The sequence below is a fragment of the Pteropus vampyrus genome, unplaced genomic scaffold, assembly GCF_000151845.1.
Source record: "Pteropus vampyrus isolate Shadow unplaced genomic scaffold, Pvam_2.0 Scaffold196, whole genome shotgun sequence".
Classification (NCBI taxonomy): Eukaryota; Metazoa; Chordata; class Mammalia; order Chiroptera; family Pteropodidae; genus Pteropus; species Pteropus vampyrus.
The window spans coordinates 270768-290872 of NW_011888977.1; the positions used below are offsets into that span (position 1 = coordinate 270768).

General features: G+C 36.2%; 1 protein-coding gene and 1 long non-coding RNA gene across 8 annotated transcripts in view; both read right to left on the reverse strand.

The window, feature by feature from the left end:
• PDCD2L (programmed cell death 2 like) overlaps nucleotides 1-20105 on the reverse strand; it is a 31087-nt gene that overhangs the window by 5114 nt on the left and 5868 nt on the right. For 2 of the 7 annotated variants that reach the window (XM_011371836.2, XM_023537665.1), the window contains 2 exons: nucleotides 7073-7221; nucleotides 5759-6365 (listed from right to left, as the gene is read on the reverse strand). In XM_011371836.2, coding sequence (XP_011370138.1) covers nucleotides 6136-6365; nucleotides 7073-7221 — 379 coding nt within the window. In that variant the 3' untranslated portion in view covers nucleotides 5759-6135. Of the gene's footprint in view, nucleotides 1-5077; nucleotides 5253-5758; nucleotides 6366-7072; nucleotides 7222-20105 lie in introns of those variants that run through there. The other 5 variants (XM_011371839.2, XM_023537668.1, XR_002783205.1 and 2 more) reach the window with 4 other exon arrangements.
• LOC111746635 lies at nucleotides 3378-5071 on the reverse strand. Its single transcript, XR_002783206.1, has 2 exons — nucleotides 4961-5071; nucleotides 3378-4914 (listed from the first exon to the last, which is right to left on the reverse strand). It is a non-coding gene; the product is annotated as an uncharacterized LOC111746635 (long non-coding RNA).

Here is a 20105-nt window from a genome sequence, read left to right on the forward strand (position 1 = left end):
GGGGTTGTAAGAGATCTAAATCCTCCTATGCCAATATAATTAAGTGTAATTCAACAGATAATGTCTAAAAGAGAACAATTTTAAAATAGTATGTTTTATTTAGAAATATAAAAGTAAATTCTAGAAGAAACAACTTAAAAGTGCTGTCAGTGTCTCTCTTGAGTGCAACTGGAGGGAGGAAGGGATGCAAGAAGGGCTATAGTTTTGTTATGAGCCTTCTGGTACTATGCGTCTTTTAAAAATTGTGAATACTTCATTTATAAAGTTTGACTCAATAAATAGAAAGGACACCAGTATTTCATAATAGTATTCACTGTTATCAACAAAAAATACATCTTCATATCTATGTGTGTTCAAAGCACACTGCCTATTTGGTAGATAAAAGGATACACACCAAGTTATAAATAATTTCTTTTTTGTGTCAAACTTTTAAAAAATTCATATCCTTCTACTACTTCTAAGATGCCATATGAAGAAATACTTCTAAATATAGAAAAAGCTATACAAGAAGGATACTAAAGTGTTATTTATAATAAAAAAAGAAAATGGTTTGAAATGTACAATAACTTTGGAAACAGATGACATGGAACTTCCACTGGGCAGAACATTTAAGGACACTGGAAAATGCTGTGACGAGAAGAACAAAAATATCTCTGAGACTAATTTCTTTTATTTCTTAATGTATAGAAAGCAAATGAGACAGAAACATATATCACTAACAATTATCTCTGGGTAATTGGATTTCTGCAGTAAATATTGTAGTTATGATTAAAAATATTTTTTAGAAAAATTAACATAGGAACTCAGAAAAAAATATATATGTTAGGACATAAAAGATGAAAAGTACTATACAAAGTATTTTAAACAAGAACAGAAGAAATAGTCAATGAATGGTGTAAAAAAATTGTTCAGCAATTAGGGGCAAATATAAATCCTCACTTCACATAGCGCGCCCCCCCTCCCCACACACACACACACCATGAAAATATCGGTCAGCAAGGAGTAAAGAATTAAGTATTTTAAAAAACCATACTCTGGAAGATAAAAGACTTTTTGACTTAGAATTTAAAATAAGAAATAACAACAAAAAAGACTGAGAGAATCCCATAAATTTTTAAACTGTGAAAAACCTAACAAAACAAAAATAGGAAGGAAAAAGGGAGAATTTGCAAGAAACAAGGAGGATGTAGAATAAATAGACCAGTAAGAAAAATATTAAGATCTCAAAAAATAAGGGCCCAAAGGATTGACATCAATATACTAATAGAAATTCTGGTTAAAAATATATATAAAAGCAAAAATTTCAACTACATATTAACACATGAAAGGGCAAAATAAAACTAATAATTCTTCTAAAGAATGAATGCTCATTTATTAAAACTGGCTTAATTACCTCTATTAAACCTAATTGTTATAACTATTGCTTTGCTGTCATAGCTGTTCTTCCTGTTGTCTTTGTAAGAATCACCAAAGGCATTAAGAGTTGCACAGTGGCTTACATGGTGTTTTGCTTAATTGAAATCTAATTCACATGCCATAAAATTCACCATTTTAAAATGTATAATTCAATGGTTCTTTTTAGCATATTCCTAGAGGAATACAAACATCTCCCTGATCTACTTCCAGAACACTTTCATCACTCCAAAAAGATACTCCATACCCATATCCATTAGCAGTCACTCTCCATTCTCTCGTGACCCCAGCTTTTGGAAATCACCAGTATATTTTTTGTTTCCATGGATTTACCTATTTTGGACATTTCATATAAATGAAATCATATAATCTGTAGCCTTTTTGTGCCTAGCTTCTTTCACTTAGCATGTTTTCAAGGTACAACCATGCTGTAGCATGTGTCATGCAGTACTTCATTACTTTTTATGGCAGAATAATATTCTATGAGGAGCCCACATTTTGTTTATGCATTGATTAGTTGATAGACATTTGAGTTATTTCTACTTTTTGGCTATTATGAGCAATGCTGATATGAGCATCTGTGTACACATTATGCTTTCAATTCTCTTGGGTTTACACCAAGGAGTGAAATTGCTTTCTTTTATCAATAATATTCACAAAGCTTTTCCAAAATTTTATACCAGATGCTGCTAAGGATGAAGAGAAATCAATACTCTCCTATGTGGCTTAGAATAACATAAACTGTGGTACAGACCTATTAAGCTGCAATTTCCTAACATAACTTGGATAATAAATACACACACACACACACACAGCTATTAAAAAGAATGCAAAAAGTTGAAAACCACATGATATCACTTATATGTGAGATATAAACCTAAAAGCAACAAACAAACAAGACAAACAAACAGAGACTCATGGACGTGGACAACAGACTAGTGGTTACCAGAGGGTGGGGGGAGGGGAGAGGTAGATGAGATAAAAGGGGTCAAATATATGGTGACAGAAAGAAATCTAACTATGGGTAGTGAACACAGAATGCAATATATATATGCCATACTGTTGAATTGTACCCTTGAAATTTACTGGATTTCATTAACCAATGTCATCATAATAAAAAATATATTAATTTTTTAAAAATGCAAAAAATAAGAATAGACAGGAACTTCTTCAACTTGAAAAAGAACATTTACAAAAACCCTACAATTAACAGGTTACTTAATGATTAAAGATGACTGCTTTACTCCTATAATATGACAAAGATGTCTGCTCTCATATTTATATTCAACCTTGTATTGGAGGTTCTAGTCAATACTAGGAGGCAAAAATTTTAAAAATTAAAAGACAGCTAGCTAAGGAAAGGAGTAAAACTCTCTTCATTCCCTAATGACATGATTGTCTATGTCTAAAACATGATGTAATCAACAAAAAAAGTCATCAGGAACATTGTAGGGCTTATTATATAAAAATCAATTGTGGGAGTAATGTCAGGGAGGATGGTAGAATAGGAAGCTCCAGGAATCTTACTTTACACTGGAGCACCAGTGAGCTGCCAGAACTATCTGAAGCAACTGTTTTGGAACTCTGAAGTCTAGTCAAACACTTCATCTCTCAGGGGAGAACTTTATTAAGAGGTTGGTAAATTTCAGAGTCTTTTCATTAGCAGCTAAGCTACTTACACATCCGAGAAACTTCAAGCAGGAAAAACTGAAAGAGATCCACACTAGACACATTATAGTCAAATTATTAAAACTCAAAGACAAAGAGATAATTCTGAAAGCAAGATAGAAGTAACTAGTTACATACAAGACATCCTCCTTAAGATTTAACAGCTAATTTCTCAGAAGCCAGGAAGGCTAAGAGGCAGTGGGACGACATTGTTAAAGTCCTGAAGAAAAAGACTGTAAACCAAGAATCGTATATGCAGCAAAACCATCCTTTGAAAATTAAGAATTAAGACATTATCAGATTTCGAAAAAGCTGAGGGAGTTTATTACCAGTAGATCTGCTTTACAAGAAATGCTAAGAGGAGTTATTCACGGTGAAATGAGAGGACACTAGACAGCAACTCAAAGATAAAAAATAAAGAATACTAGTAAAATTAACTTCATAAAAGCCAGTTTTACTTTATTGTACTTTTTGTTTGGTTTGTAACTTCTCTCTTTTTCCTATGTGATTTAAGAGGCAAATGAATAAAATAATTATTATTTATGTTAATAGACGCACGAGATATAAAGCTAGAATCTGTGACAATAACACTACAAAGGGAGAAGAACAGAAATATATATACATGTAGAATGTTTGTATGTTACTGAAACGAAGTTGGCGTTACTCAAACTAGACTGTTGTAATATTAATTGTAATTCTCAAAGTAGCCATTTGGAGATTTTTTAAGTTATTTAGTAAATAGCTAAAAAATATAAAATGAAAGAAGAGAATCTAAATGGTATATTACAAATAATCACCTAAGTACAAAAAAGAGCAGTAATAGAGGAATTGAGAAAAAAAATTGTGACATACAGAAAATAGCTAAATGGCAGAAGTCAATTCTTCTTTATCAGTAATAACATGAAATGTAAATGGATTAAACTCTTTTAAAAAAGGCATTGGCAAACTGAATAATAAAAAAAAGATCTCCCTATACACTATTAGAGACTCTCTTTAGATATAGGAACACAAAAAGGATGACAGCAAAAGGACAGAAAAAAATATTCCTGGCAAACAGTAACCAAAAGAGAATTGGAGTAGCTATATTACTGTTAGACAAAATACACTGCAAATGAAAAAATGGTTACAAGAGACAAAAAGGGTTGTTACATGTTGATAAAAAGGTTCAACAGGGCCAATAAAATATAATAACTGTAAACATACATGCTTCTATCTGCAAAGACCTGAAATATATAAAGTAGAAATTGACAGAATTGAAGGGAGAAACAGACAGTATTACAATGACAGTTGACTTCAATAATCCCACTCATAATAAATAAGAGGACCAGACAGATCAATAAGAAAATAGAGAATATGATTATGCTATAAATCAATTAGAACTAATGGACACATAAAGAACACTCCACTTAACAGCGGTATATACATTCTTTTGAAGTGCACATGGAACATTCTCTGGGATACACCGTATGTTAAGCCACAAAGTAAGTCTCAATGAATTGGAAAAGATTGAAATCATATAAAGTTTCTTTTTTGATCACAATGAAATAAAACTAGTAACAGAAGGAAAACTAGAAAATTCAAAAATATGTGGAAGTTAAACATTTTAAACCAACAGATCAAAGAAGAAATAACAATGGAAATTAAACAATACTTTTGAGAAAAAAGGAAAAAACAACAACACACCGAACCTTATATGAGATGCAGTGAAAGCAGCGCTAAGAGGAAAATTTACAGATGCAAATACATACATTAAAAACAAAGAATGACCTCAAATTAATGACTGTATACCTTAAGGAACTACAAAAAGATGACCTCAAATTAATAACTGTATACCTTAAGGAACTGTATACCTAATGACCTCAAATTAATAACTGTATACCTTAAGGAACTACAAAAAGACCAAGCAAACAAAGCTGGCAGAAGAAATAAAAAAATAAAGGCTAGAGATTTTTTTTTTCCTCTCTTTAATTCTCCCCGCCCCACTTCCACCCCTGACCTATGGATGTTGCCATTTCCCCTTAAGAACCGGATCTCTGAAGGCGAGGCGTCTCCTCTCACATGCTCGTGGTCAGCGCCTGGTGCCCCTGGTGCACTTGCGGGGCCTGGCGTACCCAGGGTATGGTCTGTGGCTCCACCTGGGGCACGAACCGTAGAGATTTTTAAAATGGAGACTATAAGAACAATAAAGAAAAATATACAAAACCAAAAGTTTGTTCTTTGTGAAGATCAACAAAATTGACAAATCTTTAGCTAGAATGAATAAGAAAGAGAAACCCCACATTACTAAAATCAGAAATGAAAGTAGGAAAATTACTACTATGGGAATAAAAAAGATTAAAGAGAATACTGTGAACAACTGTCTACCAACAAACTGGATGACCTAAATGAGATGGACAAACTTCTAGAAACACAGTCTAGCAAAACTGACTCAAGAAGAAATAGGAAATTTGAATAGACCTGTAGCTAGTAAGGAGATTGACTCAGTAATCAAAAATCTCCCAACAAAGACAAGGCAAGAACTAGATAGTTTAATATTACAAAGCATTTTAAGAGGAATGACTATTAATCCTTAAACGCTCCTAAAAATGGAAGGGAATACTAACTCATTCTATGAGGCTAGCAATATTCCTTATAAATATAGATGCAAAAATCTTCAACAAAATACTAGCAAACGGAATCCAAGAACTTATAAAAAGGTTTATACACCATGATCCAATGGGATTTATCCCAAGAATGCAAAGATGGTTAAACATACAAAAAAAATCAATGTAATTCACCACATTAAGAGAAAGAGTAGAACTGCATGATCATCTCAATTGACGCAGAAAAAGCACTTGACAAAATTCGACATCCTGTAGTGATAAAAATCACTCAATAAACTAAGAATGCGAGGGAAATTCCTCAATTTCATAAAGGCCATATATATGACAAACCCACAGCTAACATGATATTTGATGGTGAAAAACTGAAAGCTTTCCTCCTAAGACCTGGGAACAAGACAAGGATGCCCACTTCTGCCACTTCTATTTAACACAGAAGTTCTAGACAGAGCAATTAGGCAAGAAAAAAAAATAAAAGGCATCCAAACTGGAAAGGAGAAAGTAAACTGATCTGTTTCAGATGATCTGATCTTATATGTGGAAAACTAAAGAATCCACACCAAATAATTTGGTTTTGTATATTTTTCTCTCCTGTTTTTATATTCTCCCTCAAAATCTCTGCCATAGCCTTTATTTTTTCCTTTCTTCTTCCAGCTTTGGTTGATTGGTCTTCTTTTGCTAGTTCTGTAAAGTATACAGTTAGGTAATTAATTGGAGATTTCTTTGTTTTTAATGTATGTGTTTACAGCTCTAACTTTTCTTCTTAGCACCACCTCTCGCAAATATATTCAATAAAGTCACAGAATAAGACAATCGACGCCCTCAAATTCATTATATTTCTATACACTTAAATGAACAATACTAAAATAAATTTTTTTTAAAAAACCAACAATTTACAATAGCACTAAAAACAATAAAATACCTAGTAATAAATTTAACTGAAGAGGCAAAAGACTTGTACAATGAAAAGTACAAAACGTTGCTGAAGGAAATTAAAGAAGACAGATAAATGTAAACACGTCCTGTGTTCATGGATTGGAAGAATTAATATTGTTAATTATTGTTAACGATACTACTCAAAGTGATCTACAGATTCAATGCAACCCCTATCAAGTCTCAACAGTGTTATTTACAGAAATAGAAAAACATTTTTAAATTCGTAAGAATTCTCAAGGGACCACCAAAATAACGTTAAAAAAAAAAGGTGGAAGAATCACATTTCCTGACTTCAAAACTTAATACAAAGCTACATTATTCTAATCATACTGATCTCCCAAATTTCCGTAATATGCTTATATTTTATAAGTAAACAAAAATGAAAGTCTTTCATTTTGAAATAATTCCAAATTTAGTGCAAGAAATTCACATCCAAATTAATAAAGGGCTATTACCTAAATTAGCACTTCTCAGTATGCTGACCAGTGCTGGCATAAGCTGAAACTCGAATGTCCTTTGGGCTCCACAGTGGCTGCAGGCTGGGAGCTCAGTGACTTCTGATGTAGGACAAGTCAAAAAAAGTGGTTCTCCACTCCAGGAATACCTAGAATAAGAAAACAAAGAACACTGAGTCAGGACCACACAGAAATCACATCTAACATCTAAGATCATGCTTCCCAAGCTTTGTTTCTTTCTTGCAGGGTACCAGGAGTAAACCAGAGAAAAAGAAAATCCGGAAGTCCAAAGCACTAGCCGCAGCCTGTAAAGCACGGCAAGATACCTGAAGTCTTACCCACGCTTGATTCAGTCTGGATGAAGGCACTAAAGCCAATGTGGAACTGAATCTAAATAAAAATGCCACAAAGCCCAGACTCAGCTCAACTGCAAATTAAATGAACTCCAACCTCTGTACTACCGGCATGCCCTTCTAAGGACTTCGGTATCTACAATATTTTAAAAAGTTATTATATATAGAAAGAAGCAGAAAAATACAAAGAAAACAACAGACAAGATAATGGAATTATTAGACAAAGACTTTAAAGCAGGGGTCCCCAATCCCCAGGCCACAGACCAGTACCAGTTCATGGCCTCCTGTTAGGTACCAGGCCACATAGTAGGTGAGCGACCAAAGTTTCATCTGTATTTGCACGCATCACCGCCTCAGCTCCATCTCAGATCATTAGATTCTCATAGCAGCACCAGTCCCTAGTGCCAAAAAGGTTGGGAACTGCTACTTTAAAGTACCAATAATAAACACGTAAAAGAATCTAGTGGAAAAGGTGAACATGCATAAACAGATGAGGAATTTAGCACAGAAATGGAAACCGTGAGAGACTGAAACAGAAATGTGTATCAGAAATAAAGAATTTCATTCAATAAAAGTTAACAGCAGACTGGAAACAAACAACAAAAACTGAATTTAAGGAAAATAAGAAATATCCAAAATGAAACAAAAAGTGTAAACTAAAAAAGAAACAGCATTTAAAAACCATGAGACAACTTCGAGTACTGTAACATATAATTAACTGGAGTCCTAGAAGAAAGAAGATAGAAAAAATATTTGAAGAGATAATAGCCAAAATTTCCCCCAAATTAGTGAAAAGACATCAAACCTACAAATCAAAAAGGCTCAGCAAATTCCTAGCAGGATAAATTAAAATACACAAAGTACATAAAGTACACATATATATTACAAATAGAACAATAAGAAATACAGCTAGTTTTTAATACAAAGGCAAGAAGACAATGGGACAAATCTTTTCAGAGCTGAAAGAAGAAAAGTAAAAAAATAAGATTCATATGCAATGAAAATGTCCATTAAAAGCAATATTAATACATTTTTAGACAGACATAACCTGAGAGATTTGTCTCCAATAAATCTATACTTCAAAAAAAATTAAAAGTAGTTCTTCAAGATGAAGGGAAATATCAGATGGAAGCTTACACCTGCGTGAAGGAATGTGGAGCACCCTTTTATGAACAAACATAAAAGATCTTCTAATAATTATTTTCATTTAATATATACAGACTTCTTTTCCTTAAAAACTATTATTTCAAGCAAAAATAATACTGTATTATGGGTATACAGCATATATAGAAGTGGATATATGAAAACAAGATCATAAAGGGCAGGAGAAGGTAAATGGGAATCTGGATGGTTCTTAGTTCATAAAGTAGTAAACTATTATGTGAAGGTAGACTGCAATAGCTCAGAGAAGTATATTATAATCACAAAGCTAACACAAAAAAGGTAAGAGAGCCACTACGGAAAGTCACAAAAGGAGACAAAAACATAAACTAAGAATGTTCAATTCAAAAAGAACCCTCTTATACTGCTGGTGGGACTGCAAATTGGTACAGCCACTATGGAAAACAGTATGGAGGTTCCTCAAAAAACTAAGAATTGATCTACTATATGATCCAGCAATCTTTCTACTGGATATTTACCCCAAAGACTTGAAAACCCATATCCAAAAAGATATTTGCACACCAATGTTCATAGCAGCATTATTCACAGTGGCCAGGACATGGAAGCAACTGAAGTGTCCCACAATAGATGATTGGCTAAAGAAGCTGTGGTACATATATACAATGGAATATTACTCAGCCATAAGAAGAGATGAAATACTGCCATTTGTGACAACATAGATGGACCTTGAGATAATCATGCTAAGCAAAATAAGCCAGCCAGAAAAAGTTGAAAATCACATGATATCACTTATATGTAGATATAAACCTAAAAGCAACAAATTAGCAGGACAAACAAACAGAGACTCATGGACATGGACTATAGACTAGTGGTTACCAGAGGACTATAGAGTAGTGGTTATTAGTGGGGTGGGGGAGGAGGGGGGAAGTAGACAGGGTAAAGGGGGACAAATATAGGGAGTTAGGGGGAGGGTGAAGTGGGTAAAGGGGATCAAATATATGGTGGCTGAAGGAAACTGGACTTTGGGTGGTAAACACACAATAGAATATATAGATATCAAATGATAATGTACACCTGAAAATTATATAATTGCATTAACCAATGTTACCCCTTAAACTTAAAAAAAGAAAAAAAAAACCAAAAAAAAAGAATATTCAATTCACTGAAAAGTTTAAACAAAAAAGAAAAGGGGCAAAAAAATAAATAAATAAAAGCTGGAAAGGCCAATAGCAGAATAAAATTAACCCACTACCACCAATAATTACATTAAATGGACTAAAATGTCATGTAAAAGGCAAACAGATGGATTTTTAAAAAGACAAGAGCCATATATTTAAGCCGTTTAAGAAAAACATTTTAGATATCACCTCATACTAGGCTATTATCAAAAAGACAAGAAGTAACAAGTGTTGGCAAGGATGTAGAAAAAAGGAAACACTTTTGCACTGTTGGTGGGATTGTAAATTGGTACAGCCACTAGGGAAAAGAGTATGGAAGTTCCTCAAAAAATCAAAAATAGATGTATCGTATGATCCAGCAATTCCACTTCTTGGTATTTATCCAAAGATAATAAAAACATTAACTCAAAAAGATATATGCACTCCCATGTTCACTGCAGTGTTATTTATACTAGCCAAGATATGAAAACATGTCCATCGATAGATGAATGGATAAATTGTGACACACACACACATATATATACAATAGAGTACACATAAAAAAGAATGCAATTGTGCCATTCGTAACAACATGGATTGACCTGGAGGGCATTATACTAAGTGAAATAAGTCAGAGAAAGACAAATGCCATATGATCTCTCTTATATGTGGAATCTAAACAAAACCAAACCAAAACCAAGCTCATAGATACAGAGAATAGACTGGTTGTTGCCAGAGGGGGGGGTTGGGAGGTAGGAGAAACAGGTGAACTTTCTTTTTAGTTTAAATAAGTGGAATAATTTATGTAAAAAAATACTTTGTATTTAAAAGAAGAGGTTGAAAGTAAAAGGGTGAAAAAAAATCAACTATACAAAGACTAAACAAAAGAAAGCTAATGTGGCTACATTAGCAGACAAAATATACTCCAAGGAAGGAGTATGATCAGAAATAAATAAGAACATGTCATAATTATAACAGGATTAATTCATCAGATAAATATAATACAAGTGCACATATCTTAAAACGGCACGAAATTCATAAGACATAAATCTGACAGAAGATAAAGACATATCCATAATCACAGTTGGAGGTTTTAACATTCTTCTCAGTAACTGATAAGCGAGAAGAAAAAGGTAATCAGTAATAAATAAAAACTGGCATTACAACAATTGGCTATTCATTTGGAAAAAAATGAACCTTGACTCTCATATACCATATACAAAAATTAACTGAAAATGGATCACAGACCTAAATATAAGAAATAAAACTAAAAACTTCTACAAGAACACAGGAAAAATCCTGTTATCTTGGGTTAGGCAGAAATTTCTTAGGAAATAAAAAGTATGAACCATTGAAAACAAAACAAAACAAAACAAAACAACTGTTAAATTGGACTTGGTCAAAATTTAAAACGTCTCTTCAAAAGGTTCTACTAATAAAATGAAAGGCAAGGCACGGATGAGTGTGACTTATTGGCAGCGGAGGTCCACACCATCCCTTCACCCATACACCGGAGCCACCTCCCGCAAGTCCTTCCCACACAGCCAGAAGGAGCGGCCCAGGTGGTGTAGAATGGCATTGGACTGGTCTGAGGTCTCCGTCCTGTAGCTTGGGGAGCTGCCAGTAGAGACAGGAGGCCTTGAGTGAGCCCTACAGCCAGGTATCCTTGGTCACCACCTCCTCCTTCCTGCTCTGGCCCTGGTCAGCCCCCGCATGAGCATGCCCTTTCTGTGCCCTGGGGGGCGGGAGACAGGAGTGTTGGGACACAGAGACCTCAGCCTCACGGAGCCCTGGGAGGAGGCCATGGGGATGAGGGTTCTTCCAATAAACTCATAGCACTCAAGTGGGATACTCCAGCCTTGAGCAGGGAAGCAGATGATGGTGCAGGGTGGCGTGGTTGTGGTGTAAGGCGGTGGCAGCAGCAGAGATCAGGACGCAAAGGATTTTAAATATGGACAGTTGATTTTGTCAACTGTACCTCAATAGAAGTGTTTAAACATGGATGTAAAGACACACTTCATTACATAAGATATACAAATGCCAAACAAGCTCATGAAAAGATGCTCAATATTAGTTATTAGGAAAATGAAAATTAAAACTACAGTGAAATATCACTACCATATACTAGAATGGTTAAAATTAAAAAGATTGACAATATTTTTAAAACCACCACCAGGATAAGTCTCTCATGGTCAATCGCTCTCTACTCAATGAACTTTAATATTTGTAGATTTAGTTCTTATTTGGGGTAAATTTCCTATTTCATGTTTGCATATTATTTTTGATCCACTTGTTGGGTTCTCTATTTTGGACATCAATTATCCTCACTGTAATTATTTTTATCAGTCCTCCATAGATATCATTTTCTGGTTGCTTGTCTTCTTTTTCTGCACTGACTAGATTATTTCAAGTCTTTCTCTACATCAGTACTTTGATTTTTTAGTCAAGTCTACTAAGTTTCTTACATGTTCCAGGTTTATTAGATACATCATATTGTGTGGCTTAACATTTCAATTTCCTTTGGCATCTCATACTTTATTTTCTTACCTTTGAGCTCTTGATTCTTCTGTATTTTGAAAAATCTGCTGGGAGTTAGGTGTTCCTTAGATTATGTGTTCTTCCAGACTTGGTTCTCGGCTCATTTTTGTATGCACTATTCATTTCTTTAATTTTATTGCCCACAGTATGATTATGTGGGTGGTATGTCACTTTTCATCTAGCTCATGCCTACAGGGGGTAACTCTGTTTAGACCATCTATTTACTTCTGGTTTCTTCCTGATTTCCTGTCAATCTCCTATCTGAAGTTTGTTCTTTTCCCCTTCTCCAAGGGTAGTTTTCATTTCCTCTACTTAGAAAAGTAGGTGGTAAAAGACAGGGAATTAGGGTAGCAAGATAGATCTGCTAAGACTGGATACAATCTTTACGAGAACAGCTGGGCTTTGTTTTTACTTCTGAGATAGAGTGAAATGTCTTATATGTTGGGACAGAGCCCATTCAAATGAGGGACAAACTGACCTTGACTTTCTTATCATTACTCTAACTCATCATGGAACCCAGCAACTTTTATTTCTGGGAGGTAACCCCTAATTCCGCCCCACTGCACCCAGTTCTTTGTCCAACGACCAGTTCCACTATCCCTCACATCAGAAGATAACAGATTCTCCCCTCCTGTTTCTTTCCAGATTCAAGATGATTACTTACGATTCTCATGATTTTGTGAATTAATTGGTATATTTTACAGAGGTGAGAGAGAGGGTTGCATGGTTAGAACTTGCACTAAACCATACCAGAAATTTCTGTACCTTTCTCTGTGAGGAGTAAATTAATTACATATACAAATACGGGTGAGGCACTCGAACTGTGTTACACATTTAGTGATATTATGCCTAGGCTGCCACTTCGAGTTTTATGGTATTAAGTTTCTCTTCTAATTTCAGTGCTAATGGAAGGAATTTTCTTAATATTTACAGATGAGCCGTGAACAGCAGGGTTTAGGGACGCCACCTCCTCCACTTCCGTGCACAGTCAAAAATCTGCATATAATTTCTGACTCCCCATTTAGTCATCTCTTGGCATAAATGGGATGACTAAATGTTTGGGGAGTCAGAAATTATATGGTTCTAGGACTTCCTCGGATACCAAAATCCAGAAATGCTCAAGTTCCTTATATGAAATGACATGAACAATACATATAGTTGGCCCTCTGTAGCCGCAGTTTCCCCATCTCAGATGAAAAATACTGTCCTTTGATCTGTGGTTGGTTGAATCGGAGGATGTGAAATCCACAGATCTGATGGCCAACTGAATATTTTTCAAAAAAGGAAAAAAAAAAAATCCCAGTGTAAGTGGACTCATGCAGTTCAAATTCATGTTGTGCAAGGGGCAAGGGTCAACTACATTTGTTTTTTCTATTTTATTTTTGGCTGACTTTTACCTTTTGTCTTCATTGTGTCAGGTATTAGGGAATGAAGACCATTTGATTTCACTCTGCTCACTTTATCCATACCAATTTTTACAAGTTTTCACTATGTCACTATTTTTATATACTACACCTGCTGGGTATGTTATTTCCTCTGAGACCTCCCTGATATCCTATTTCAAATAGCTGTTTTATTTTCCTCATTTATCACTTCCAGAAATCATACATCTATTTTTAATCTCACTAGAATGTAAAATCTATAAAACATGAACTTTATCTTTGTGATTTTTTGTAGCACCTATAACAGTGCCTTGCATCTAGAACAGATTCAATAAATATTTGTTGGGTGAATAAACATGCTTTACACATCATTTGAATCCTCCCTGTAAAGTAGGTATTAGGTTCATTTTACAGAAGTGAAAACGAAGATAAAGTCATGTGCCCAAGGCCAAGTCTTTTGATGCCAAAACCAAGGCTCTTTTCATCCTCACCTTGTTTGAAAAGTTGTTGGCTCCAACAAGACTTAGTGAAGTACCTACCATATATGGGCACGGTGCTTTGCACTTAAATTATATACTGTTCTTACTGCCAAAGAATTTATAGAAATCAGGTATTTCAGTAGACTGTTATCCTAAGATCATGAAGAATCCATCGATATTCCAATACTAGTAAGAGATGTTAACAGAACTCTGCTCCCCCAAAAAGGGGAACCAATTTCAAACAAAAGTTAGTATTTATATGTGTTTTACAAAGTATTTTCACTCACCACCTCATTTCTCATAGAAATCCTATGAAATACGTAGTTGTATCATCATCCTTATTTTAGAGATGAGGCACTGAGGATAAGAAGGTTAAGTGACTTGCCAAAGGATCCACAATTAGAAATGGAAGACATAGGCTTTGAACTTCCAAGGCCTCGGATTCAATATTCTACGAGCACTTATTACTACAAAAGCAATATGTCTTTATACAGGAAACTTATAGACTGAACAAAGGAAATAAATCAAAATTATTTAAGTAACAAAGATTTAATTATAAGGATGTAAATCAAACTGACAAGGACATATTCTGTAGTCCAAGAAAAATCAAGACTCCTGTACTCCAGATAATAGCCTTCTAAACCTCCATTTCCAGAATAGCATCAATACTCGTCCAACTTTACCAGCCAGTGCCTCAAAACCATTTTTGTTGTCTTACAATATTTTACGCTCACATCAAATGGTCACCAAGACTTGTCATTTAATTATACGAGTATCTCCCAAATTTATCCCCTCCTTCCCATATCCTCTACCTTGATCCAAAGCCTTTCACTACTTCTCACCTGGATTCCTTTTCTCTGAGTGATCAAAACATATCCCTGGTATCCACTGGCCATGGAATAAAGTATAAATTCTTTAGTAAAAATGTGCTGAAAACATAACAGTTGAGGACCCAATCCATGCCAGTACTAGGTACCAGGTATCAGGAGCACCTAGTCTGGCAAGGAAGAAAGACAACAGGGGTATGTGTCCTAAAGGAGGCCAAGGTATGGAGCTGTAGGAGCAGAAGGGAATGGGCAGTCGTTCAGTCAAACTGCTCTCACTTCAGACACCATGACGTCCAGCTCAATGACTTGCCTCCAACACACCACTATGCACTTGGGTACCTTTTTCTTTAATCAGTGATTCCCCTGTGACTTGGAGCATCCTTTCCCTTTAGTCTCTTCTGCAGAGCTCAGGGCCCAAGTGTGTCCCTCCTGCATGATGCCTTCCCTGATGCACCAAGGCACAGGCCTCTCTCGCATCCCTCCTGTTTCCTGCATACCTATTCATAGCTCTACTGGGCACTTGTCATAGCATACAGCGTTGTGTCTCCCTGACCAGATAAGGTATTTTTGTGGCCAGCACCAGGGTCAGGGTTATTGGTTCTCCTCTCACCCCAGGACACAGCAACTCACCCCTTCAGAAGCAGTGAGTCTCACTGGGGAAGAGGTCCCTTCTACAGGGTAGTCTCCAGCTGAGAATCACTGCCACTACTGAGGTGCCACATGCTTAAAAATATTTGTTTAATCAGAAAATTCTATTGAAGGTATCATAAGTTGGGCATATTTCCGTGAGGGATTTGTGTTATGAGATCTCTAGTTGCCATACCTAATTAAAACAAGGAGAAACACAATAAACTGGATTTTCATCAATAAAATTAGGATGCAGAAATCAAGAGTAATGTTTGACTTTGTACTAAGTAGTAAAAACGATGGTCGAACAATACATATTAAGAACCTTTAAACGCCAAACCTTTGATCCTGATATTCACTTCTAGAACTAGATTATGGGGAAATCATTAAAAAATTCTAAGATTTATGAAGGAGATGTGTAACGCGGCTCTAAAACTGCAAAACTGAAACAAACTGGATGGGAGCACTTAAACACCCAATACTTCCGTAACGAAGTTAAACAGCAAACCAAGAAAATTACTCATCTTAAAGGGCTAATCTCCCTAATATATAAAGAGTTCCTAAAAAATCAAAAGGACTAAGAACTAATGAAAAAAATGAGTGAAGGATATGAATAGATCGAAATTATTCAACAACACAGAGAATGATGCTAATAAGAAAAAAAGCAAAGTAAAATTATACTTTGTGATGCCATTTTCACCTTGAATTGGCAGAAATACAAAAGCATGAAGCTCACACTATTGGTAAGGCTACGAGAAAACAGGCACTTATACCTTGCCAAAGTCCTATGGGAGTCGCTTTGATGCTATCATCAAAATTACAATTGCATATACCTTTTGCTTAATTATACCACTTCAGAGAAAGTACCCTATACAAAATACCATAGGCGTAAGTTCATTCATTAGCATAATTTGCAATAAAAGTTTGGAAACAACATTAAATGTATATCGACAAGGCAAATGGATAAGGGACTACAGTACTATAAAGGTTTAAAAAAAAGTTCTCTATGTACTAAGACGACACATTACTGCTACCTACAGGGTAGAGTTAAAAAAGCAGGCTACAAAATGTGCCTAGAATGCTTCCTTTTGTGTGAAAAAAAGAAAAATAATATGTAATTATATTTGCTTATACGTGCATAAAGAAACTGTAAGCACACATAGGAAACTAACAATAGTAGTAACCTAGTAGATTCGGGAAGGCAGAAATGTAACTATTTCATTGTATTTATACATATATGAATATGTATTTATTTTTATATTTTTGAGTGTCAGGAATACATTATCTATTTAAAATTTAAGTTTAAAAAAAAAAAGCAGAAAGGGATTTCTGGTCAAGATGGCAGAGTAGGTAAACACTGTGCTTGCTTCCTCTCACGACCACATCAAAATTACAAGCAAACTACAGAACAACCATCACTGAAAATCTCCTGAAGTCTAGCTAAACAGAAGTCCTACAATTATGAACATACAGAATAAACCACATTTAGACTGGTAGGAAGGGTGGAGATGCAGAACAGGCTGGTCCCATACCCACATGTGGTGGTTAAAAATCGGGATGTCTCGGCTGCGGAGATCCTCCCAGAGAAGCAAGGGTTCCCAGCCCCATACCAGGTTTCCCAACCCACAGCTCCAATGCCAGGAAGACAAGTCCTCACAAAATCTGGATGTGAAAATCAGTGGGACAGAAGGCTGCTGGAGTCCCAGGTATTCCTTTTGGAGGGCTGGAGCACAAACTAACCCACTGGCAGAATCGCTGGCTCTGAGCTCTAGTGCTGGGGCAGCAGCTCTGGGGTGCCAGAGACATACAAGGAGGAACAAAATTGTCTGGCTTCAGGGAGGCTTTCTCCCAGTTAGAAGTGCTGGCAGAGGCCACTGACTATTCCTTTGTTGGGCCCTCCCCACACCCAGCACGCAGACTCAGGCAGCAGCCACATATGAGTTTCCATCAACCTAGCTAACACTTATCAGCTGGCTCTGGTGATTCTCTGAGACCCCATCCCACAGAACTTGTGGGCCCACCCAAGTTGCTTCTAGTGGATTTTCCCTACAAATGGCCTGACTTGGCTCATGCTGCAGACTTTCTTAAAGTCTCTCAAAGGTTCACAAACTCCAAGCAAGCAGCAAGTGGCCTCAGCATGTCCCATACCTCTTGCTGAGCAGCGCTAAGCCCAACACTAGTAGCACTGGTCTCGGTTCCGGCTTGGCCTCTTCAGGCACCTCCAAGCCCAACATAGGTGGTGTCCATCTGTGGACTGCTTGGTGACTCATGCCAGGTAGCCCTGAGCAGAGCTCAGGCTGTGGCTGAACTTGGCCTGTAGCAGGCTCCTCAGGAGGCCTTGGGGCCAGCACACCCAGTGGCCAGCTTCTGAGCAGTAAGAGCACCAGCAGCCACCTCCACAAACAACACCCCGAGGGCAGACTGGGCAGGCACCAGAACCCTGCTAAAGTGAACCCTATGTTGTAAGATCAGTTCCTGCAGAACAGCTCCTCTACTATATTCACCGGCCAGTCCTCACAACCAGTCAGTCCGAGGGTCAGTCCCTCCCGCTGATGTGCAAACTGCAACCAAAGCTCAACTATAATAAGTGGGCACACACAACCCATACAAGAGGCATACACCTGGAGCACCCAGCTCAGGTGACCGGGGATACTGCACCACTGGGCCCCACAGGACATCTACTACTTAAGGCCACTCTACTAAGACCAGGAGACATAGCAGCCCTACCTAACACACAGAAATAAACACAGGGAGACAGCCGAAATGGGGAGACAAGCGTGTATGAAATGAGAGAAGAGAACAAAGCTCCAGACAAAGAACTAAACAAAACTAAGCAATCTATCAGATGCATAGTTCAAAACACTTGTTATAAGGATGGTCAGTAAACTTAGGGAGAGTAGATGAACTCTGTTAGAACTTTAACAAAGAGATAGAAAACATTAAAATGGATAGAAAACATAAAAAAGAACTGGTAAGAAATAAAGACTACAATAATTGAAATGAAGAAGACCTTAGGAGAAATCAACAGATTAGATGAAGCAGAGGATCTAATCAACGATTAAGGTAGCAGAAAACACCCAATCAGAATAGCAACAGGAAAGAAGAATCCAAAAAAATGAGGATAGTTTAAGGGGCCGGGCCTCTGGGACAACATCAAGTGTACCAACATTCACATCATAGGGGTATCAGACGAGAAGAGAGAGAGCAGGGAATTGAAAACCTAATTGAAGAAACAATGACTGAAAACTTTCCTAACCTGGATATGGAAACAGACATACAAGCCCAGGAAGCAGAGAGGCCCAAACAAAATGAAACCAAAGAGGCCCATACTGAGACACATCATAACTAAAATGCCAAAAGTTAAAGACAAAGAGAGAATCTTAAGAGCACCAAGAGAAAAGCAGTTAGTTACCTACAAGAGAGCTCCCATAAGACTGTCAGCTGATTTCTCAACAAAAACTTTGCAGGCCAGAGGGACTGACATGAAATATTCAAAGTGATGAAAAGACAGGACCTATAGCCAAAATGACTCTACCCAGCAAAGCTGCCATTTAGAATTGAAGGACAGATAAAGAGCTTCCCAGACAAGAAAAAGCTAAAGGAGTTCATCATCACCAAGTCAGTATTACAGGAGATGTTTGAGAGACTTCTTTGAGAAGAGAAAAAAAGGTTAAAAATATGAATAAAATGGCAATAACTACATTAACTTTAAATGTAAATGGACTAAATGCTCCAATTGAAAGACACAGGGTGGATGAATGCATAAGAAAATAAGACCCTTACGTATGCTGCCTACAAGATTCACTTCAGATCAAAAGATACAATCAGACTGAAAGTAAAAGGATGGAAAAATGTATATCATGAAAATAGAAACAAACAGAAAAAGCTGGGGTAGCAACACTTATACAGAACAAAATAAACTTTAAAATAAAGGCTATAATAGGAGACAAAGAAGAACCCAGTAATCCCACTTCTGGGTATTAAGCTAAAGAAACTGAAAACACTACTTCAAAGAGACATGTACATCCATATGTTCACTGCAGTAGTATTTACAATAGTCAAGATATGGATAGAACCTAGGTCTCCATCAATAGATAAATGGATAAGAAAGAGGTGGTGCACATTTATAAAGGAATATTACTCCACCATAAAAAAAGAATGAAATCTTGCCATCTGTAACAACATGGATTGGCCTAGAAGGTATTTTGCAGAGTGGAGTAAGTGAGACAGAGAGAGGCAAATGCCATGTGATTTCATTTACATGAGGAATCTAAAGAACAAAATAAACAAACAAAACAGAAACAAAATCATAGATACAGAGAACATTTTCATGGCTGCCAAATGGGAAGGGGATTGAGAGGGTGGGTAAAAAAGGGGAAGAGAATAAGAAGTACAAATTGGTAATTACCAAATAGTCATAGTATAGCATAAGGAATACAGTCAATAATATTGTAATAACTCTGTATGGTGTCAGATGGGTACTGGATTTATCAAAATGATCACTTCATAAGTTATATGAATGTCTAATCGCTATGTGTACACCTGAAA